This window comes from Rhododendron vialii, chromosome 6a, assembly GCF_030253575.1.
Source record: "Rhododendron vialii isolate Sample 1 chromosome 6a, ASM3025357v1".
NCBI lineage: Eukaryota > Viridiplantae > Streptophyta > Magnoliopsida > Ericales > Ericaceae > Rhododendron > Rhododendron vialii.
The window spans coordinates 33,595,036-33,619,396 of record NC_080562.1 but is presented as its reverse complement, the minus strand read 5'-3'; the positions used below and the strand labels follow the sequence as shown (position 1 = coordinate 33,619,396).

The following is a 24,361-nucleotide window of genomic DNA, read 5'->3' as shown; positions in this document are numbered from 1 at the left end:
TCTTTATGATTGAAAATACCTTTTCAACTATCGCAATGACAACCGTAAGATTAATGTCAAAGTCAAGAGCAAGTAAACTAAACAATATATAGTAATTTAGTAATTTGATTTTTGTAATATTTTGGATTGGGAGGAAAACAAAAAGAGGTAGAACAAACATGGAGAAATAAAAGAAAGAGGTAGAATAAAAATGGAGAAATAAAAAAAAGTGGTAAAACAAAAATGAAGAAATAAAAGAAAGAGATAGAACAAAAATAGAAAAATGAAAAACATTTTAGCATCAAATCCTGCTTCGTCTCTAGCCACTTCTATACCACAACTCTAAATTCTACCACGTGTCCCGAATTCTCAGCCAAATGTAATCTCAAGACTTAACACCCATTAATTTCTATTAATAAAGGTGGCTCTTAGCCCATCTGTTATAATCCCTGTCTTCCGGGGGATGTTTATAGGGAGACACGTCAAATTTTCTTTGATTGTTACTCACTAATTTCCACCCCTAATGATGTAAAGTTGTAAACAATATTGGTAAAAGAAGAAACGAAAAGAAGAACTCTATTCAATGTATAAGCCCTGTCAAGTGTAATAATTAGGCGAATTCCGGTGATTAAGTAGTTTTTGTGTGCTTTGATGAAGTGTGAAAAAACTTATGAACTAACTCTTTGGAACCCAAAAGATATGAATGAATACCTTATAACTAGAAATGGGAGTACAGAATGGAACTTAGAATGAGTGAAAGGGCGCAAAAATGTGTTTTAGCCTCAGTGGCTCCGACAATCTTTGAATTGGTCTACTTTTGACCAACTTTTTATAAACCAAAATCTATTATTCTCATGATTAGGTCCCACCATCTTTTGGTAGGTTGAATACCCTCTTTATCGATATATAATAGGTTTTGATCCGATTTGAAATGAGGGAGATGCGAGCGTTTTATGGAACCGATTTATTTTTCGACTCACTAAGGATAAAATAGTCATACATATTGATTTACAAATAACTTTGGATCCAAACTACTTTAATTAGAAAATTAGACTCAACAAGCTTTTTAATGGTTCAAACTTTGATAAAATAAGAGTTCAGGAGTGTCTGTAGCAAGACTGCAAAATTTGGTCGATTTTGAAATTCGAGAATGCGCTTGGGGCACAATGAAATGCGCTTAAAAATTCCACAATTTGGTTGATATTGCAATTTGAGAATTCGCCCAAGCGTAATGAAATGCGCCCGAGGCTCAACAAACTTTTTAACGGTTCAAATCTTGAAAAAATAAGAAGTTCGGGAGTAACCATATCAAGACTATAAAGTTTTGGTCGATTTTGAAGTTCGAGAATGCACCCGGGGCGCAATGAAATGCGCCCAGGTGCATTAAAACCCCACAATTTATCAAATTTCGCGGGTTTGTTCCGGACACTCCCAGACTCCGATTTTTGCAATGTTTGAACCGTTAAAAAAGTTTGTCGAGTCTACTTTCTAACACAAGTAGTTTGGATCCAAATTTGTTTTGACTTCAAAAGATATGACTATTTTTACCCTCAGTGAGTCAAATAATAAATTATTTTTGTAAAACACTCTCATCTCCTTCCTTTTAAATCAGATAAAGCCCTATTATATATCGATAAAAGAGATTTTCAAATCACTAAAAGATGGCAAAATCAAACCGTAAAAAGAATAATATTTAGTTCATAAAAAGTTGATAGAAATGAGACCACTACAAAGATCATGTGAACACTATCACCCTTCCACCCCCAACATTGTTACCGTAACACAACCCCTCCGCCGCCGTCACTTGACAACCTTCCACACCGCTACAAAGATGATGTAATGATCTTTCTTCAATCAACGAAACTCTTCTTAACCTTTGGCCAAAAAAAAAAAACACATTGACCAATACGTATTAAAACATAAATTTATACTCCTATATATAGAGAAAAGAAGCTCTGATTGTGTACGTACACGTTACAGATTTGGATCCTCCATCCTTTTTTTTTCCCCCTATCAATGTTGTCCGAAGGTTTGACAGGTTGCTGCCATGGCATTAAAGAATGTATCAAATGGCCAAGCAGTAAGCCACGCAAGCCAGCCAAAGAGATACAGAAGGAACACGTCGTTCAACCAACATTTAGCGTTGCATTATTCACAAAAGTATTTGAACAACAAAAAGCTTCATTATTCAACCAACATTTGTCGTGATGCTTTTCTCTTGCCCCGTTTAATCATTGTATCCTATTACATTTTTTTTATTTATCAACAGTCATATCCTTTTACATTTGATTAATAAAATTTCTTCGTTGCTAAAAAAAAAAATAGTAAAACATCATAGTCACACAAAAATAAAAAAAAACAAGAGTTTTACTACAGTTTTAATTGGAATCTACTATTTCGTTCCACACGTGACACAACAGGACTTTTATTGTGCAAGTGTCCCGAGGGTCTGTGGAGCATTTTTCAAAGTGTCCTCCGAGTGTCCAAACGGAAAATATGAAAAAAAATAAGACAGTTTGAAGGACAAGTGTCGGCATCCAACAAGTTTCCGACACCGGTATGTGACTTCCGACGAAAAATCCGTACTACATAGATGAGTTGGATCTAATTTATAGTAGTACATAAACAGTAATACGATACCATGTCAAGAAAAAAAAAAATACATGAGCTTGAGTTGTGCCCCCGTGACAATGTCATTCTTTGCTTTATCAGGCTAGTGATGTGCCCACGTTGCTTAACCAAAACGACGGCCAAGTCAGCCCACCTTTACTGTTTGTGCCGTGCTGGCCCATATCATGTCGCGCTAGTGCTAGGCCTGGTCTGGTGGCACCCGTAAGTAAATACCATTTTCTCTTTTGAACACTTTCTCAACATAACCCTTTTTTCTTCAAAGTTTTTAGAAAAAAAAAAGAGAAGAAGAAGAATATGAACACATTGATTGACATTAAAATCAAATATGTTTCCCCGAAACTATACCCAAAATTACCAAATGCATAAAAGCTGAACTATTGCTTCAATCAGTTTTGCCACTTCTGAACTGATCTTCAGAGTTTCACTCACAGAATACAAGTAAACTGGTTGTTAGCTTATGCAATCATTCTTGATATCAGAATGAGACAAGCTCCGGTCAATTGGCTGCAGCTGATTTTGGAAGTTTGATTCTCGTCCAGTAAGCCATCATACATCGGCTTCTGCAGCCTTCACCTCTTTCCCTTTTGATTCACATTCAGATTCCAGCTGCTTGATCTTTGTTTTCAATGAGGAGATCTCCTCACCCAAGACTTTGAGCTCGTCTGAACTGCCACTTTTTGCATCTTCCATGGCTTGGTTTTGCTTCTTTGCAGCCTCCACGGTTTGGTGTAGTCTATCAATCACTAGCGAGAGAAACAGCAAAAATCCTGCATGCCATCATATACTCATGAACTCAAGTCCACAGATCGATTTACATCTTTACTCTTCATCAAAGACAAACATACAATGAATGAATGAGGCACCAAAAATATAATCTACCAAAGTCTTACTCTGTGTGCAGACCAGTTCAATGCTCTTATTCTGAATCACTCAAACTATAATCCACTACCCAAGCAAACCAATCTGTACTCAGGAGAAACTATTCTCATTCCTGCCAGGATACGTTACTTCTGACACCACAACCATGGGGTTTTCAGAAGTTGCATATCGTACAACATACAACACAAGGGACTGAGTTGAGTTAGAAAGAGCAAATCACTTTATACTACCAAATATAGCAAATATAAGTATATTGTAGTATCAAGTAGCAAAATACTAGCCACTCATCACTACTTTTACTCGGCGTAACTGCTTTACGCACAGAAAGCAAGCAAGTGCATGGACATGGACATGTTGACTACCTCCTCCTAAACAAGAAGCCACCCATAGAACACTTGCAGAGGGGGCAACATATAAGGTACCAAATTCCTATATGGACAAATATTCACCGCAGTCCTTCCAGATGACGATGTCAATCTCTCTGAGATGCTCCAATGCAAGGGTGAAGCTGTCTATGGCCCCCTCCCAATTTCTGCATAACCCTCTTCTATACAATATACGTGATCAATCTCCAACAAAGGAGATGTTATTGGCAATCTTTCCACAATCTGCTAAATCCTCTTGAAATGAAATTTCTTATAATGGGTTGGGTGTTCAAAGGTCCAACTATTTTTGTGAATGTCCTAAACGGCTAAACCAAACAAAAGAAGAAAAATATAGTTATGCATTAATGTACTCCAACTCAAATAATGACCCTAGCCATCAAGTATGAGCAAATGAGTAAAAGGGATAAAACATAAAGCTCAAAAAGAACAGGTCAATAGGGTAAGGATTTTGCACTCCATTTCACCGAATATACAACTATTTTTTGTTTCCTGTGTTTTGTTAGGCAAAGTAAACCAGAAATATGCCATTCTAAGCACTGAGGGTTTTTGAATTAGTTACAGTGAGAACGAGGTTGTTTTAGATTGGCCACCATTGAGTCAAAATCATGCTCCATCCCTACACCAAAATCATTCAAATGAAAAGAGCACCCACATAGAACTATTATTTACCAGCTCAAAATAAATTACAAAACCATGTATCCACTATTTGGATCTTTGTATAGCGGTCCAATAGAGTTCAGGCGTCAAGTCACACAGCCACAAATTATGCACATCTATCAAAATCAAAGAACAGTCACCTCTATTTGACAGATCATTGAATTTTATCTATTAGAAATTCTTACTTTCACTTCACTTTCATACGTATTTCAAATTTTCTCTCATGCTCGAGCTTCTAAATTTTGGCACCTCCAAAAGAATTCCTGGCCCCCCTACAATAAGGTAGGCTTTTAGATCAAAATAATAATTGATCTCTCCCTTACTTGAAAAAGCACGTCATTACGCCACATTCTACAAAGAGGTTTTTATTTCTTAAACTATAATGCATTTGTCTACTTTCTCCTTAAACCACAAAAATCACCTATTTCCTCCCTCAACTTTCTGATTGGAACCGATTAGGTCTAATTGTTAAAACCTTGTTCGTTTTGATATTTGGATTTTGGATAATGAGTGGAGGGAGATAGAGTGAGAAATTATTAGGAACCGTGCACAGAGAGAGAATAGGTCTAATGGATTCCCCCTTTTTGGACGGAAAAGTTACCAGATTCTCCAATTTAGTCTAATATTTTATCCCTAAACTGTACTCTGTTTGTCTACATCGTCCTTAAATCATTCTCTGTTTGTCTATTTCGTGAACTATCAGACCAATCAGGAAGTCGAGAAATGAAATAGGTGAACATGATTCCAATCAGGAAGTTGAGAGATGAAAGGGGTGATTTTTGTAATTTAAGAATAAAGTAGACAAATGAAACATAGTTTAGGGGATAAAAACAAAAAAAAATTAAAAAAAAAACCTCTTCTACAAATGCAATGATAACATCTTACATGCTATGGAGCTACCTACGAAAATGTAAGACTCAAACATAATCGCCGTTGACAACCACTGCTTAGTGCAGTGTGTCATTCATTGTCTTTCCTTTGTGGAATGTCTTGGGTTCGAGCTCCACAGAGGACAGGCCCTTTAGGGGACCAGAGCGTTGGATAGCTTCTGATCTCCTCGTGTTAACTCTAATACCCCACTAACCCCCGCTGATGACCGTAGTATTGCTCGATGAATATACAATATGAACTTTTATATAGAGATGTAGTACGAGATTTTGTACCCATAAGAGAAGCTTCGAGCATCTGCCTGCCGAGGAGGACCTGGTCCGTGGGATTGAGGGACTCGATGGGACGGCTATGGATTTCGGTAATGTTGTAGACGGAGGTCGACATCATGACGAAGACGACCCCGGCAACGGTTTTCGCGACGAGAGGGCCAGCGTCTCGCTTCAGGCGGCTCAACGCCATGACCGCGAGGTTCCTCAGAGGGGTTTTGAAGAGGAGGATCAGGATCACCACCATTTCCCCCAGTATCGCCCAGAAGAATAGCTGTATCATTTTCAATACTCTCTCTCTCTCAGTTTTCTCACAGTTCACACTTTCTTTTCACCCTAGTCTACATTCTACAAGCTCTGGTAAATTAGGGTTTAAGCGCAGAGAGAGAAAGAGAGACCTTTGGTTATATCGGCCAGTCCGTCGGCCACTGGCTACAGAGAAATAGAAATTGTATCAAGATCAATACTCAATCAGATCGATTCAAGAAGTAGAGAGAGAAAATCTCAAGAACAAGAGAAAGAAGGCGTGGTTCAAAAGTCCAATCTCAGGTGGTTTTTTCCCAAATAACAACTCTGCTCTCTCCTGGTCTATTACTGCGAAAGGTATATCTGGTTTTTGGCAATAGCAATCTTTATCGCTTGGTATATCTGGATCGCCAGGAATGAGATGGTCTTTCAGGGTAAGGTTGCGTCTCCTCACGTAGTGCTGGCTCGTGCTTTGGGTGCGTGGGGTGAATTCATAGCTGCTAGAGAAGCCATCCAGATTCGTGTCCCTCCTTCCGACAGGCCTCCCCGAGCTCCCAAGCTCTGGTTAGCCCCCTCCTCCTGGAACTCTCAAGATCAACTGTGATGCCTCACTCAGAAAGGTTTGGGGGGCATTATCCTCAGGAATTCTAGAGGTTGTTTACTTGATGGTAGGAGATTTATTTGTTTCTCTGCTAATTCGGCTTTCCTTGCAAAGGCCTATATTCTTAGAGAAGCATGCCTCTTTGTCAAAGCCTTGAATCTGCGAAAAGCGTCGTTTGAAAATGATTGTGCTAATCTTATATCGCTGAGTGTTTCGGAATTGGTCCCGAGTGTTTCGGAATTGGTCCCGCCATGGGAGGTGTCGGCATTGATTACAGATATTCGTAAAATTAGTGCAGATTTGGAGTTGTCTTTTTCTTGGACTCCAAGGGAAGGAAATGAAGCTGCCCAATGGATTGCTTCCTCCAGGGCCTCTCTGCTTTAGGTTGTAATTGGGTGTCTATTCCACCTGTTTCTCTTTTGACTGTCCTTTGCAATGACGCTTCTGTTTATCAATGAAATTATGTTTCTGATAAAAAAAAAAAAAGATCTTTTCTGTTTCTGCATTTCATTTCATTTCATTTCACCTTTGCATTACAACTGAATCTCAGATAGAGTTTCTATATCCTTTCCAGTTTCCACTAACTCAAACTTACTTTACTAAAATATCAGTCACTAAAAAACCAGTTAAAGTGACGACGAGGCAAGTTGTTGGGCTGAGATCTGGTACTGCAGCTACAGAAACTTATTGTACTGCATTCCTTAGCTGAGAGACCTTCCTTTACGCCCCCTGCAAACTCATGGGAGGATCATGAACCTGAGTTTGGTCTTGAGAAGCTGAAAACGTGATACAAATGAGGCCTTGGTAAAGATATCTGCAACTTGAGCGTCAGAAGAAACATGATGAATGACAAGCTGTGTGGATAGCACTCGCTCTCGAATGGAATGGTAATCAAGTTCCATGTGTTTTGTGCGAGCATGAAACACGGGATTGCAGAGGTATTATCACACCATAATAGTGTGGTACTGTGGTAGTTGTGATGTGAAGATTTCAGAATTTGAAAAAATTCTCAAAAGTTTTCAGACTATTCTTTAGGTTGAAAAAATTCTCATTCGTTTTTGTGGATGGTGTGATTTTGGCCATGGTGGAGGTGGTTGTGAGAGGTGAAATTAAAAAAATTTCGAATCACAAAAATTATTTTTTCATTAACTTTTCCACAGATACCCGGCACAAACCCTAAATCTTTTTTCTTATTTTCCCATTCAAGTTTTTCCTCAGAGAACTAGAGAAGCAGACTTTCCAAGTAAGTTTCTTTCCTTCTTTTTTTTTTTTTTTTTCCCACATTGCAGAATTACAAGACCTCGTGTGCATGTCCAAATGTTCTGAAAAAAAGCTACCACAGCCAAGATCTTCATTATCCTACTTATTGCAAATTGCAAAATGCATTCTTGAAACCATTTGATTTTTATACTTTCTTGCTCTGGACGGGTCACCCTGCGTATTTATTTTGCACTTGACCAGAAATAGACCAAATGTCTTCCCCCGAAACAAATATTTTGTTTTCGTCACCTAATACAAATTAGCGGTGCATTTTTTTCACTTAGAAAGCGTAAGAAATTGCATAGATAGTAGTGCGTTATTTTTCTTTTCTTTTTTCAATTAAAAAACATAAGAAATTGCATACTCCATATTAGTGAAACATCTTCCTCACTGCTTGTTGCGCTTGCAATCAGTTGGTACAAAAGTTTTGTTTTCCCTATTTCTTTACGTGAAAATAAAACTGTCTAGGACTTTGCCAACAAATCCCGGTACATTAAGGTACCCGCTTTATATACTGTACTAAATCTAAGAGCATCTCCAATAGAAATCTAACTTAGCAGTTGCCTCCTAATTTACCTTTTTGGAGCTAACAAACATTAAACGGTTTTTTTTTCCTCCTCCAACGAAATAGCCAAAGTGACTCAAACTCCCACGTTTGGCTTCTTATCGCAAATTCTAAAGTGCTCCAGGTCTATGTTTTCATCTTTTTGATACAATTTAACAAATGTTTGAGCTGATCTACTAAGTACCCTTCTACTTCTAAATTAACCAACTCTTAACACACAAAAATAGACCACATTGTACTGGAAGATACACTTTAGGAGCCAGTTTTAAAGACTCCATTGGAAATGCACAACTCTCAAGGTCAACCAGTGAGAAATAAATCATTCAACCATTAATCAAACCCTTCCAGATTCGAACCCACGACTTGTCATTTGACAATCATAGGCTCTGGCCAACAAGCAAAACCCATCTAACAGACAGCAGCATTGCGATAACAAAGAGAAACGCAAGTCAAAAGAAGTTGATGTTAACCTTTAGGTCAAAAGAACAGCAGATGTCAAGTCAAAAGATGGTTTGAACTCTTTCCCACTAGTGGGATCATTCAACAGGCAGTTTCTTTCGTTTAGGTCATAAAGAGAAACCGCAAGTCTGCCTCTGTTAGTTTCGCAAGTGCTTCAGAAGAGCCACCCACGGTCCTGTAACAAGCAAAAATGACAGAAAGGTTAAGCAGTTTACATAGGTGTGGATCCTTCACAATTTGGCAATTGCAACATTCAAGTAAAGAATTCGAACTAACCCTTCAAAGACTAGTTCCTTCTTCTCTTGCAACTTCAAAATTCTTTCCTCAATTGTGTTCTCAATGACAAATCTCACAATCCTACACAATCACCCACTAACTTTAAACAACTATAGAAGGTTTATAATGAGTAATGGGAAGTGGTATGAACAGACTAGGGGCACCTGATGGGCTTGTATTGGCCTATCCGATGGATTCTATCTTGGGCTTGTCGTTCCACTGCTGGATTCCACCAGGGGTCCATCAAGAAAACCTGCAACGAAAAACAAGAAAAGCCAGTCATGGATCAAGATTACCGGAGAAGTGATAAAAAAGGATGAAACGGAAGAAATCAGTAGTGGGAGAGAAACATGGAGCAGATATAAAAAGAGGCAACATGCTTCATGGAGATGGCACAGATGGCTATTCCATCAAGATTCATGAGAGAGAGAGAGAGAGAGAGAGAGAGAGAGAGAGAGAGAGAGAGAGAGAGAGAGAGAGAGTCTAATTACAAGGGTCAAATAAAAATTCGAGAAACCAAAAAGAAAAGAGAAACAATAAGCTTCATGCTCAAATGATTCAACAACTGAGTTCATCATAAACTGGAGCAGCTACATTATAGCAAAACAAGAAACGAAAAATTCAATAAATGGAAGACAACGAAGATGGACAATGTAAGCAGGAACAAAATTACAGGGGTAAATGGCTTCAATCACCAGTCACCACTAGTCAACTTGATTTCAGAAACTATTATGAAAAGCAGCTTTCTTACATGCGAAGCAACGGTGAGATTCAGAGCAACACCTCCAGCTTTTAAGCTCATAAGGAAGATTCTGCAATCTGGATCATTGGTAAATCTTGAAATTGCAGCATCCCTAGCAGCCATGGACATGGACCCCACCAATTGAACGCAAGTAACGCCAGACTGCAAAATGTTGGATCACATCACGATGGCTACATTTTTTGGTGTATTGAATGGAACGGTAAACACTAAATATTATATTTACCTTCCGGAGGGAGTAGTGTATCAAATCCAAGAATGATGTGAATTGGCTGAAAACAATTCCTTTTGCTGAACCATCCCTTTCAACCATGAATCGGATTTCTTCCCTCTGGAACCAATCACATCAGTTGACAGAAATGGAAAGAATATGAGCGGTGATAAAAACATGTGATAACCAAAATCGACAATTTAGTAACCAAAACATTAGGTACCAAAAGTATCAGTAAAAACCTATGCATGCTTAATTTTCCCTTTTCTTTTCATATTCATTGTTCAGTTTTTCTGCACCCAGATAGGTGGAAAATAGAAGCAAAGGGGCTGTACATCAAATTTTCCAATTCATTCTGGTTTTGGGGGGTGTTCACTGTGTGGAAGGTGGTTTAATGGTTCAAATGGTCTACCATATAACTTAGTTGACCATTAAAATGGTGATAGGAAATGCCAACCTTAACAAGGTGTTTCTATTCCAATAAATAAACAAAACAAGGTGTTTCTATAGTTACGTTTAACATTGTTAGAAATTTAACGTCCTGATATGGTATTGTCAGAAGAACTTGAATACTAACACAAAACGCAACATTCTTATGTTGAGAGACATGTTCTAAAAATCGCCAGGTGCAATTGGGCGGAAGAGAGGCGCCTAGCGCCTAGGTCCACTAGTCGGGGACTACTTGGGTCTGAGAGATTAGTTTGTTTTTCTACTTTTTTTTCTTTCAAAAAATATCCCAACCTCCCCCAAGTTTGATTAAAAAATAACATAACCCTAGGAAGGAAAGAATTAAGACTAAAATAACAACTAGAGTAAGTAATAACTCGTTTTAATAAATATTTAAGTACAACGTTCGATTGTTAAAGTTCAAAACAAAATGAAATCAAGTACTTAACACATAAAATAGATATATTGCCTATATTTTGTTTTTGTTAATCACTTAACCCCCAATTTTTTTAATGTTGCACATTCAACCCTAAAATTTTTAAATACTACACATATACCCGCCAACTAGCTAACTAATCATAGACTAATGTACCAAACGCCTAATCAATGCCTAGACCCCAGATCTAGGAGTTGGGTCGCCGCATAGCGCCTAGGCCGACTTTTAAAACACTGGTTGAGAGATATTGAAGGAGTGTTATTGGCTTACACAGCCTTGCCTTGTTTCCACCCCATCTACAAGAAATATGATACTGACTTGTATTAACTCTTAAACATGCAATGCAACTAGTTACATGTTGAGGCATATTCTACGAGGCAATAGACATTCCCTGATCTCTCAGCGTAAGCGGTAAAGCATTTTGCAACATGGTAATTGTACACGGAGATAAGTGGTGGATGTAAACAACTGCCAAGAGATTCCATTTCTCAGAAGAACAAGCTGAAAAAATCTCACTTCCAAACTGCCAAAAAAGTTCAGCTCGAATTGTATTTACAGATCAACCACAGTTATTATTGCGCTCACAGGCATACTTGGCCTTCTTTAGCATCTTAATAAAGCTTCTGATGACCAATATTGATGATAAAAATTATAATTCATAGCAACTATGATAACAACATCAAATGAACAATTTTATTTCAACATACCAAAGCATCAATTTTCGTGCTTGTCTTGAAATTGTCAAGCCTGATCCTGTTTAGAATACTTGATGATTTAAAACCTTTAATAGTTGTTTTAGCATTTGGCTCTCCATGGCCCACATTTGTACTGAAGTCAACAGTAAGTGGTTTTGAACATGAAGGGCAAGAGACTCGTCCCCTACTTGCAGAGAAATCGATCAAACATGACTTGCAGAAGACATGTGCACATGACGTGACCTGAAAAAAAATTAGAGAATGACATCACTGTCAATGTCAGGAGACAATGCATCTAGGCATATGTCGAAATTACTTCTCTTCAAAATACTAGGAAGGTGTAGCCAATAGCACTCCTCAGTATATTGTTGGAAATTAAGATCTAGTCATTTAGTTGAGAATCAACAGTTGAACTGTTTATTGCATTGTAACTTATAGAATCATGAGGTTACTGAAGAGAATACTCTAGTCATTTATGTCCAACATAGCTCGTCATTCTTGTGTGTCCAATGGAAAACTGCATCTTGAGATTCTTGGAAAATTAAGAGGTACATACGTAGAAATCCACCTTAATAAACGAGAAACCCAAAACATGGGAGCAAGGAAAAAACCATAAAATTTCTATTCTCACAAATTACAGCCACCATAAACCTTGTGTTAAGTACCTTCAAGGCCATGGCATGGGGTAAAATAACGGTCCCAGAAACATAGTTTGAATCTGCGGATTTAACCAAGGTGCTCACATTCGGAATTGTCATTTTCTCAGATTCATCATTAGAGGCAAGATGACTTGGTCACCCAAGCAAAATGTCACCACCAACGACATGATTACAAGTTGAGAGAGAGAGAGAGAGAGAGAGTTTTAGGGATGAAATGTAGACTATGTAGTACAAAGAACATGTAATTGTACAACACACGGCGCCTTCTCTATTTTTGACCAAAAAAACCCCGAAAAATTCAACGTCAAACAAGGAAATAAAAACTTAGATACTTTATACTCAAAGTTCTTGAGAAAAGTCGTTTGGGTAAATTAACCTTCTGAACTAATGGAGCATCAAACGTCTATGCACTAAGTACCCCCGTGCATTAATAAAGCACCGAACTTCTATATACTAAGCACCAAATTTCATTTCCAAAGTGTGGAAATGACTTTTCAGAAATGAACACTTTTAGATTTTCTTTGCCAAATAATTTGTCGTATCACCTATTCATACAATCACAAATATTTGAGATTTTTAATCTTCAGAATGGATCTATTGGTTGAATGTACGATTCATAAAATTGTTTTGCAGAAAAGTCACGTAAACCATCTCGCCGTGTATCGCATGGGTTTCGTCGCTTGTCATAACTAAGTTTCTGTACAACTTCCCTGAGATGTCAGTCTACTCTGTTATCCATCAAGAAGATTAACACTGGGGTCTTGCAAAAGAAAATTTCCAAACAGAATTGGCTAACAATTTGTAAATCCCAAACGAAAAGAACAAGCTAAACCATGAGAATCGGAGACAAATATGACAACTCACCACAGGATCTTCTACTGTCTCATGACATAAGCCACATACTTGTTCATCACCACTGGAATCAGCCTCGAGTCCAAGTCTTTCCATAGCAGTTTTAGAATATACCACAAGGTAAGGGTGATCAACGGCCTGTGGTGTCAAAAGATAGGTTAATTAGAGATGCCAGCTCTCCCTGTGCCAAGAACTAACAGCAGACAACAGCAATCCATTTTCAAAAGCTTAGTATACATCTAATGACAACATAACCACATAACCACATAACCGGTGCATAGAACAGATCTCTTGTATGTATAGTTGAACTAAAAATCACAGACATTTGGGTTGTTCTTTTCGAACAGTTTATCCAGGAAAAATACTAAGTAACAGTACAATTTCTTCCTCCAGATTATAACTCTCAACATACAAATAAAAAAAGTATTTGGACAACGTGGAATGGCATTTCTAATAACCCACTTTAAGATAATCAGGATGCGAATTGTTATATAACTAATATTCGGAACGGAATGAATAATTAGCAGCTCATAGGCCTTTTTCTTCCTTCCTTTTGCATCCATAGAAACTCAAATTAGCCATTTTGGTCAGGCACCCCTTCTCCCAAAATTACGGGGCACAGTAAATCTAAAATCAACCCATGGATTTTTGTTAATGTGGCTATAAAAACTAAATAACAGGATGAGTCCCCAACAAAATTGATAGATCCTGGCAAATATGCACACTAATCAAGCTCAAATGCCAAAGTACATCACAAATACTTGTACGAATCAATCCCATAATTCCTGAAGTGCATGTGAATTGCTTCGTACTTATTTTAGGTTATATTTCAGGAAAGATCCGGCGGGGTAATGTTCAATGAAGCAGCCACTTTCCCCTGTACTGAGTGGACTTATTGGCACTTCAAGAAAATTGGCCTTCATTTATGCATGAGTTGCAAAAAAACACATTCCTGACAAGTTCACAACTATAGAGTGTGTCCTAGGCGAGGGATTACAAAATATCTTAACTTTGGGTCAGGGTTCGGTGAAGAATGCATAACAAGAATGTATCTTTAACACCATTGCCTTAGGGCCTTACATAATGCAATATGTAAACAAGAATGTTGTCTTTTAAGTTTTACGGAGTGTTCTGTGAAATGAATTTCTCATCCCATGAAGACAAAACTTCATCCCAAGAGCAAGAGCCAAGTAGGCTCCTCTGAGTTTCACTAGTAATTTAAATTGGTTCAATGAAATGCTGGGTTCCTTGGCTGGCGAATCCAACTGTAGGTGCTTCAGAGTATATGGAGCACATGTTGCCATGTGTATGTGAGTGTAAGCCAATATCAATGCAAGAGTTAAGAGGTGACATATGATAACATTTTAGTTAAGTACAGTCAACCAGCGACCCATTCAGCCCTGTCTGTGTTTCTCTTGTCAAGCTGCATTGCCAATTTGGGAACTGTGTTTTTCAGTTAATCCCTCCAAAACTGGCCTTGAAAACAGTTGCACCTTGTCCAACCTACCACGTTGCTTTCTATAAGAGTATCAAAGACATCTACAAATACTATACTCAAATGATCTTTAACCTGTCTCAGTCGAGTAAGGAGGTCAAATATATGAGCATAGTTATTCATCAAAGTTCCTGCCTCAACATATCTGCACATCAGAAAGAGACACATACAAAAGGTTAAACGGGGGGGGGGGGGGGGGGGGGGGGGGGGGAGATGTTGGAATATCACTTAAGAAAATATGGATTCCTAAATCCTAAGCAAAGAAGGACCTAGAGGTGACCCAAATTAACTTGATAAATGACATTCTTTCCATCTAAGTGCAGGAAGACTTGAAGAACATGCATGACAGATATAAAAAACCATCTTTTGAACCAGAACTGCAAAAACCATGAAAATACAAATAGTCCTATTTTGACAGCCTAAAAATTATTGATTGGCCACCCCAAAATCCAACACAGCCGTAGCATAAAAAGACCAAGTTGACCAATGCCTGTGTAAAATAAAAGAGCCCTGACAAGTGACAACTCCAAGCCCATGTCAAATGAAGTCTCATTAAAAAAATCCTATTACTTCAACATCCAATCCACTCTAAGAGTCTAAATCAAAGTGCAAACTCAAGAAAGTTTAAATGCAGTGGCTGGAGATGCATAGTTTCTTCACACTCAAGAAAAAACCACGAAAATCAATCCATCACATCCGTGGAGAGGGAGGATAATACAAGACACCTCAACAACCAAACTATGAGCAAAACTATGGATAAAGAAGGTAACTTACGTATTAAATTGTGATTGACTTTCATTGTACAATGATGTGTAATAGTCTTCTTCTTTCATATCAAGCATGTCCCGTCTTAATGAAACCTGTAGAAGAAAGTCAAGATAAACGGTGAAAAGTTGATATCAGAAAATATCAAAAGTTGGCTGCTACTTCTAATGCAGTGGTGGCACATAGCAAAATACATACGATTCTTGGAGGAAGTGCAAGATCTGCTGCCCGGCCCTTTTTAGTGCGTCTTAGCACTAGGCTCTTCAACATTTTATGCTTTAGCAAGATCATGGCTCTTTTACCATCACCAATATTCCCTTGAGCTTGTATTGGTGTCGCAACATACTTTCATAAATTGCAAATTGGAATATATTACAGCACCGCAAGATCTCAAAAATATGACAAAAGAACAGAAGAACTGAATACATTACTCACCTTGTTCCACCAGCAAAAGTGCCTCACAGATTTATGAGGGCAGTTCGAACACTCGGTTGAGGAACTGTAATGGGACAAAGTTACAAGGAGAAAACTTACTTTTCATTCCAACCGTAATAAATACAAAGCTACATGAAAGAGGGAGAACAAATAATTAATGTTTAGCAGCTGCAAAATTTTACAGAGTTGGAATCGAGGGACAGTAGATATGAAGATGGAGAAAAGGCACAACATAGGATGTCGTTTGACAGCTCTACAACAAGCTGACATGGAATACTTTGGGCTATCTAAATTTACCATAGTAACACATTTTTTTAACGAAAACTAAATTTCCGGGATGAAGTCTGCATTGGCCTCAATAAAAAAACAAGTCTCCAAAATTGTCCCCCTGAATTTTTTAGATAGCTTCATATAAATTGTTGGGCCTATTTCTCAAAAGTTTAAGCGCTTTTGGGACTACTGATAACTTAACATGGTACCAAATCTCTCTGGTTGGGAGATCTCTGCTTGCAGTTTCCCTGTTTGCATTCTGCTCCTTCACATCGTATTCTCTTTCGCTCTATCTATGAAAATTTGGATCTCCACGTGCAAGGCAGGATTGCATGTGAGGAAGGGTGTTAGATAGTTTGATATACATTGCTGGGCACATTTCCAAACAGTTAAGCTTTTGGGACCCTAGTAACTTAACAAAATTATCAAAAGAGGGAATACAGTTTTGCAGACTACAATTCACCTAAAGAAGAACCTTCCTAAAATTTCTTCATCATAAAGTTTCCAAATTATAAGGGAGGATGCAAATGTCTCACAACCTAATAAAAAAACACAGCAACCAAAACTGTACGGAGTTAAACCATAAGAGCATCCACAGTGGTATAATCAAAAACCAAAAGGTTGCTAAGGTTAGCAACCTTTGCTCAAAAAAGAGCTCACATTGGAATAACCAAACTTAGCAACCTCTTAGTAACTCATCAAATTTTGGCCCATTGGATAACCAAAACTAGCAACATTTTGCCAATAACCAAATTTAATTGTCCCACATTTCCTCAATCAAGTACACCATCATTACACAAAAATCTTCTCTCTCTTTCATTTTCAACATGTTTCTAAGAAAAATACTTCTAAAAACAGTTTTTATTTTTTTGCAAAAAACTGTTTTTTTCAAAACTTTTTTTTCAAAAACTGTTCTTTTTTATTTAATTTTTTTTTTCAAAAACTGTTTTTTTTAACTTTTTCCCAAAATTTTTTTTTTTTTAAATCAAAGTTTTCAAAAAACTATTTTCTCTTTTTCTAATAACATGTTTTATTAGTTTGAAAACTATTTTAAAAAAATTGTTTTCTATGTTACAATTTTTAGATTTTTATAAGTTGAAAAGGTGATGTGGTAAGTTTTGATTATTCAATTTTAATTGTACCATTGTGGACCTCTACATTGCTAACTTTAGCAACCGTCTAAATGAATAATCAAAAGCTGACGTGACAAGTTTTGATTATTCACTTTTGATTATTACTTTGCGGATGCTCTTAGCAACCCCTTAAATGGTGGATAACCAAAAGATGATGTGACAACTTTTGATTATTGACTTTTGGTTATTCCACTACGGATGCTCTAATAGCTTTTTCCTGATGGGTCAAAGGTATCAAATTCAGATAGGTATGGAATCTGCCAAGTTCCTTTACTCATAGAAAGTCAGACTGGTGCATAAAGCATATACAATGTTATGTCATACCTGTAATCAAGTGTCCTACAATCACAATCTTTACAGAAGTAATATGAGTATGGGACTATCTGCAGGAAGCGAACCTGTGAAAATAAAACAAAATCTATGACATGCTTTAGGTGCAAAAGCTATATAGCAGATGTTAGCCCACATAAATGCAATATACAAACCAGTGAATAAAGCTCTCCGACACGATTCTGCAGAGGAGTTCCACTTAAAGCCCATTTGAACGAAGATTCCAAAGCAAGGACAGCCTTTGCAGTATTACAATGTCTATCTTTAATATAATGAGCCTACATTTCAAACCAAAAAAGTTACTGAAGTCACAAATCAACTTCTTCTGAGAACAATAATTGTAGTAAGATGCTGAAAGTGTGACTATTGTTTGATCATAAAGAGTTAATGAGAAAAAACATTATCAAAGACAAGTGTTAAAAAGGCAGAACTTCTTTTTTAATGATTTTTCTCTTTTTCGATTGGCCTCTTTTAATGACTCTGCTATCAGACATCCGTTGCTGAAGAATCCTGATGAATCTTTACAACTTTGAATCATGACAGATACAATAGAAAGAAAGAATTATATTTGTTGCCATTGCCACTAGCAAAAGAAATGTTATTCTTACACGTTACAAGATATATAATGCAACATTGTGCCAATAACAAGTATATTAATCCAAAACGAATGTTGTTGTAGTGATCCCTTCAAATGAAACTAAATCTTCTACAAACATGTTAATCCAAAGTGAATAAAGTCGTAGCGATAGTATCATAAACGTAATACATGATTTGCCTAATGTTGAAGTTTTGAAGTTGTCAAATAGGCATGCGAGCTTCATACCTATCTTACATGGTTTTTGTAAAATGTGTGCAAGTATCTGTACCATACACTCAAATGCATATTCTTGTGTATAACATGTAAATAAATGTCTACAAATGCATATTCTTGGTTTTTCTGTAGCTGTGTTCGTCTTTTTTCCCCTCTCGTTAGCTATAGGTTATAAGGCCTGCAACAGTCTATTTGTGGCAAAATAATTAATGTAGAAGATGTAAGTATGTAACTATAAGTCTACAATTGGTTTCATCTAGTTGTATTCTTTCTTTTTTTCTTTGGTTGGCTTAGGTTTTAAGGCCTGTGAGGGGTCTATTTCTGACAAAATTGCAACGCATGTGCACTCACCACTACTACATGTATATTTATTTATACCTATGGATGGTGTCGCATGCAGTAATTCGGAAATCCCAGACACATCAAATATTATGTTCCCATAATCTTTGTTACCAATCCCTCAATGACAAATTCATAGAGAATCTAATGCATTTCTTAGGAGGACAGAGACATTAACCTGCACTTGACTGCGAAGTCACAAATATCCCAAGTTCAAGCAAACTTGATAAAGAACAAGCACATACGAAAGACTTACTTAAAGAGCAAGCTGAACGCACCTCATCTAAAATAATTCGGTCCCATTTAACAGCGTGCAAAATAGAGTTCTTTCTGAGTATGCTTTCTTCAATGTCTGCTGAATTATCCTTGGATGAACAAACTCCTGGTTCTTTTTCCGTATTGTCCCGCTTCCCAGACTTCTTGCAAGTGCCCTTATCCTTGACACCCATTGATTCATCTTCCTGGCCTTCAGTAGATGCTGACTTATGCTTTAATTTGTTCAGTGAAAGTTTTGGTCCCTTCCTCTTTTGTTTTGACTGCTTATCGGTCTTAACAGCATCAGGGCCACAGAAATATTTCAGGTGAATATTCATCTTACGATCGTAAAATGCCTTCCCACACCACTCGCACTTCTTTTTCGGCGGCATCACATTTTTCCTGTATTCAGACTCGACGATGGAGTATGTAGTTATGACAAAGTCATATTCAGAGAACTGCTGAAGACTCTTTCCCCTTTTAGCCCCATGATAGACAAGTATCTTGTTGCTTCCTTTTGTGGTGAAACGTTCAATCTCACTTACCCACTGAATTACAGCAACCAGGGGACAAATAACAAGTGTGCCTTTGATTTCAGGTAATCCACTGGATGAACAGGGTAAAGGTTGTCCATCAGGGTCACCAATTGCTCGTCTGATTTCCCGTTTAGCAAGGACGAGGGCAATTGCTTGAATAGTCTTCCCCATCCCCATCTCATCCGCAAGGATCCCGCCTCTGGTTGCAGATTCTTCTTGCTTCAAAGCCCAAGCTAACCATTCCTTTTGGTACCTCAGCAGAGGCATAACCACATCTGAAGGAGCATCAACAGTTTCAGCAACCACTTCATTGTGATTCTCTAAATCAACATCCTTCAGTATATTCTCTTCAATCCATTTCTCTTGTTCTTCTTCCCAAACTTCCCACAACAAGATTGGCCCTTCCCCTTTCTTCTTTTTCCTCCTTTTCAGTTTTATCTTCCTCTCCACTTCAAGAAAATCAATCCCCAGATTATAATCTCCATATGCTTGATAATTATTATAATCTCCACATGCTTGATAATTGTTTCTGACAGCACCCTCTTGCTCAACTTCTCGTTCCCCTCTCTTGGAACTTGAATGCACCTCATCTTTCTTCATGCCCACTTTCCTCCTTTTCGTCACATAATCCTCGAGATCAGAATCACTAGAACTACCTCCCTGATAACTAGGTCCAGCAATATCCTTCAGTGCAGAGTTTAGCGAGGCTATTATTTTGCGTGGTGGGGAGAAGGCCTTCACGTTTCGCATCATCTTGTTCAAATTGTTTTCCATAAGTTCACCTATATTTACACCTATATTTGCACACACTTAAGCTAAATCCCCTCCTACTCAACCAAATAAATTTACGACTCTGACTCTCAACATTTACATAAAACAAAAGTTCATCGCAATTCACCAAAACCTTCTTACGAAAACTTCAATGCAACGCAAAAACCAACAGAGAAAGAAAGAATACCTTCATCACTTTCATCACTGGTGGCACTATAATCAGAATCTGAATATGACAGAGGATCATCATCTTCCTCAGTGCTATCTATAAAACCGGGATCTGCGCCTGCATTCACAACGGTACATCTTAAACTCCACATACGGACAGAGGGAGAGCCCAGCGGCGGGGGGAAAGCCCTTCCCTGATAAACTCTTTCAAAGCCAAATCTTTTTTGTCAATGATAGAAGAACCTACTTTTACTCGGCAAACAAAAAAAAAAACCTATTTTTTACGATAACCAAGCGCCCACTGGCCTAACCAATCACAACTGTATCAAACTCCTCTCCATAGAATTCGAGCCCGCAACCTCACAGCACTTAGTACTTCTGCTCCAACCACTGGGCCAACTGCCTGGTAAATCCTAATCCTAATAGCAGCAGCACTGTTAAAAGCTCGTTTCATACATTTCTCTACCCAAGGTCAAAATCGCGCGTCCGTCCATGAAAACCATCCAATAGAAATCAATAAACTTAAAAACACACAAATAAGAAACTAAACAACAACCTAGTTTTCGACCCTGTGATCATGCTTGTCCCCGCATTAAACCAGAGACTAAACCGAACACCGATCGCGTAACAAACAAGATTGTTCCACATAACACACATCGTAATTGGGGGAGAAAGTGATCAACAAAAAAGAGTGGATTCGAAAGGTACCGTGCTTTGAAGTCCCAACGCGACGAGAGCGAAGCTTCATGGCGGTGAATCGAAGGCGAACGGGCTGCAGGAATTAGGGTTTCGTGAAGTGTACCTAACCGGTTCACACCAATAGTCGTGCCCAGAGAGAGAGAGTGTGAACTGTGAAGCGTTGTAGGAGTATTTTAGTGTGGGACGAATGGGCGGCGGGAAAGTGCTTACTGGGGGCGCGAATTCGGTGGGGCCAGCAGTCAGTCTACGCCGTGATCAATCGCTGTTGACGGACACGTGGTGGATGGAGATGGACGGACGATGCTGTTCGTGATTTTTCTTGTAAAGGTGGGGCCTGAGATCACGACAGTGGATCACAATGCAGGCCTGCAATTAGAGAGTTGTCACTTCCACGGGAAGCCGCTAATTTTTTTTTGTCAAACGGAAATTCACGGGAAGCCGCAAATGTATATACTCAAATATTAGAAGAAAAAAAGAAAAAAAAAAAAGGACTTAGGACTCTACTCCCATCCAGTTTGGGCTGCTGGTGAGCTCTTTTCGGATCCACAATAATAATCACTACCGTCCACTTTAAAGAGCTCGCCAAAAAAATTGACCACGTCTAAATTCAGGTTGATCGAATACCATTTTGATATAATATTTGAAATGCATTAAGTTTCAGACAATTTTGTTAAATAGGTGTGTTGCACACTATTTTTTCTGAACAAGGCTAATTCATTTCAAAATCTTACAATCAACTAGATTTTCGACGTGGTCAATTTTTTTTCCGGCAATCTCTAAATAGTGAAATGATTCGAATCATTGTCGTAAGCCCGAAAAGGGCTCATATGAGAGAACTAGTAATTGCCCGTGCCTGAAGGCACGACGCAACACCTTTTGAGCACAACTAAATGGAATTACCCTCTCTTCTGACCAACCCAACAACAAATCCAGATTTCACAATCTTATTGTTATCTTAAATAAGCTTCAAACAATATCCATCTAATTAGATTCAATTAAGCAGATATAAGAAGGAAAAAATTGATCTACAACAACCAATAAAAAGAAACCTGTCTAAATTTTAGGACAAAGTATAGTATCAACTTAGGCGAATTAAACCACTAAATAATGACATGCCCTTTCTTTCCAACCGCCCTAACTTCCGCCAAAACATATATGCAAAGGGTCGAGACAATGCCTACCTACTGCTTTTTTTTTTTGTTTTTTTGCTTCAACATACAATGCCACAAAATCAATCAATCACCGATATGAAAACCAAGAAAAATTAAAAGAAAGATGAATATAGGCAATAGAGTCGAAACTAATATGATTACAATAGCTCGTATGTTTGGGCGCGGATATCAATTCCCTTCCTTGAGGGTCTTCTTAATGGTGATCATAGACATGCATAGAGGCACAATTTTTCAATTTGAAGGAGGCACCTCCCTCGAAGCTATCTAAAGATGACATGGCATAACACAACCGAGCAACAAAAGCAAAATACGTTGAGCACATTATGAGAGTTCAAAAGGCTGAACACTTACAACTCCATCTCAATTTTCCTCTATCTATAAAACTTTCTAGACCAATTAAAATTTTTAGCATACATTCAAAGTACCTACCCGTGTTCGATCCAAATACTTCTGACTTCGAACTTTCTACTTACACTTTTTCAATGAACATACTTCTGACATCAAATTTCGTACTTAACGTATTTACTTAACAAACGATCTAATTGAAATCATCCAAGAAACAAATAGATTTTTACATGAAAAATATGAACCAACAGCTCTGAGCTACAACTTATGATCACTAAGGAATATTTCAACAACCTTGAAATGCTAACTTTGAACATTGCCTTCTATGCCTTCAATTTCAATCCTGGCTCATTTGCGTTCCTTTTAATATTGCATATCTGACCATGAATAAAGAATTACCCTGAGTATTCTGTTTAAACTTTAAAATTTTGAGAGAGGAATATTTCTCTTCACCAAGGTTATAAACAAATCTAATTTGATTGAACAATACATAAGCAAGAAGGAGATAAATTAATTATGCTTGAAAAATGAGATGTGAAATTGGTTGTTTTTTTCCTACTAAAATTCGTGTTTTAAAATAAGCTTCAGATATCCAAATGGTCAATTCAATGCAAAGAATATGAGTAGCAACATATCGGAGACGAATCCAATGTTACCCATTTTGCTCTCTTTTTAATCACATGCAAAAGTCAATCAATGATTCAAATTTTCTTTCCATTAGTCAAATTTCTTCAACATTGATATCAAAACTTTAATAGAAACATACAACAATTTTTTTCAATCCTAAAACAAACATCAATTGAATTGATTAGAACTCAATAACAAAAACTAATGAAGAACTCGTAAAATAGAGATTCTTACTGTTAATGATGGATTAGTGAGAAGCTGATTGCTATTGTGTGAAGTTCTCGATTCAAGCTTCACTTTGCCAGTCAAATCCCAGGGCTACAATAAAAATGAAAGTCTGGGCCTTATCAAAGACATTGAATGCAATGAGAAAGTTAGGTTGGTTTTTTAAATATAACTTACAGTGTCATTCCCATCCGATTAATCGTCATCATAGAAACCTGCAAAGTAGGAAATAACATCCATTCAATATTCAAGCAATTATCACATATTGTGTAAATGCACAAAGATTCTCATTACTGAATGGTGTTTAATTCAATGTAGTATACTACGACTGAAGGGAAAAAAATAAATGGACACGGAAAAAATGGCCATAATCGAGTACTTATATAGATTTGCAAAGAAAGAGAGAAATTATAAAGTCAACTTTGATAATGGACTTTAACGTTAATATACAAATATGTTAATTCTAATTGTGGTAAGATTTGACCCGATTGGTGATTTTTTTATTTTTTTTTGCAAATGTATTTACAGGGTGATATTTTTTCCATTGAAAATGCATAAATAATGGTTGCGATACATTACTTTTCCAGAACATTTCCAAATTATAAGCATGATTTAAGAAAGACGTATACCAAATGTGTGTCCTAACATCTTTGACCTGAAATCCATTCAGCGCATGCATAGGTATACTACACACAGATATCTTCTATCTTATAAAACAGGAGGGTCTTTGGGAATATTCCTAAAGAATATTCTCTTTCAACGGTTCAGATTTCTCATTTTATCTACTCATACAAACAAATCCAACGATCTAGATTTTTCTTCCCTTCAC

At 37.5% G+C, this 24,361-nt stretch overlaps 2 protein-coding genes across 4 annotated transcripts; both read right to left on the bottom strand.

Moving 5' to 3' along the window:
- Positions 1-2,561: 2,561 nt before the first annotated feature.
- On the bottom strand, positions 2,562-7,036 carry LOC131330700 (uncharacterized). The gene is made up of 2 exons (XM_058364376.1): positions 5,696-7,036; positions 2,562-3,377 (listed from the first exon to the last, which is right to left on the bottom strand). Exons 1-2 carry the CDS (start codon positions 5,970-5,972, stop codon positions 3,157-3,159), a joined length of 498 nt encoding a protein of 165 aa, XP_058220359.1. The 5' UTR covers positions 5,973-7,036; the 3' UTR covers positions 2,562-3,156.
- Positions 7,037-8,669: 1,633 nt separating this feature from the next.
- LOC131330648 (DNA repair protein RAD16) lies at positions 8,670-21,578 on the bottom strand. Of its 3 annotated transcripts, none has more exons than XM_058364299.1 (16): positions 21,173-21,578; positions 20,484-20,582; positions 19,013-20,319; positions 17,740-17,862; positions 17,579-17,652; positions 15,852-15,915; positions 15,615-15,761; positions 15,426-15,511; positions 14,727-14,796; positions 13,169-13,294; positions 11,658-11,888; positions 10,083-10,187; positions 9,848-10,000; positions 9,261-9,349; positions 9,097-9,177; positions 8,670-8,995 (listed from the first exon to the last, which is right to left on the bottom strand). In XM_058364299.1, exons 1-16 carry the CDS (start codon positions 21,210-21,212, stop codon positions 8,923-8,925), a joined length of 2,868 nt encoding a protein of 955 aa, XP_058220282.1. In that variant the 5' UTR covers positions 21,213-21,578; the 3' UTR covers positions 8,670-8,922. The 3 variants fall into 3 exon arrangements, with proteins under 3 accessions (XP_058220282.1, XP_058220285.1, XP_058220283.1); XM_058364302.1 differs by having other exon boundaries at positions 19,013-20,307; positions 20,493-20,582; positions 21,173-21,528; XM_058364300.1 differs by having other exon boundaries at positions 19,013-20,307; positions 21,173-21,527.
- Positions 21,579-24,361: the final 2,783 nt, after the last annotated feature.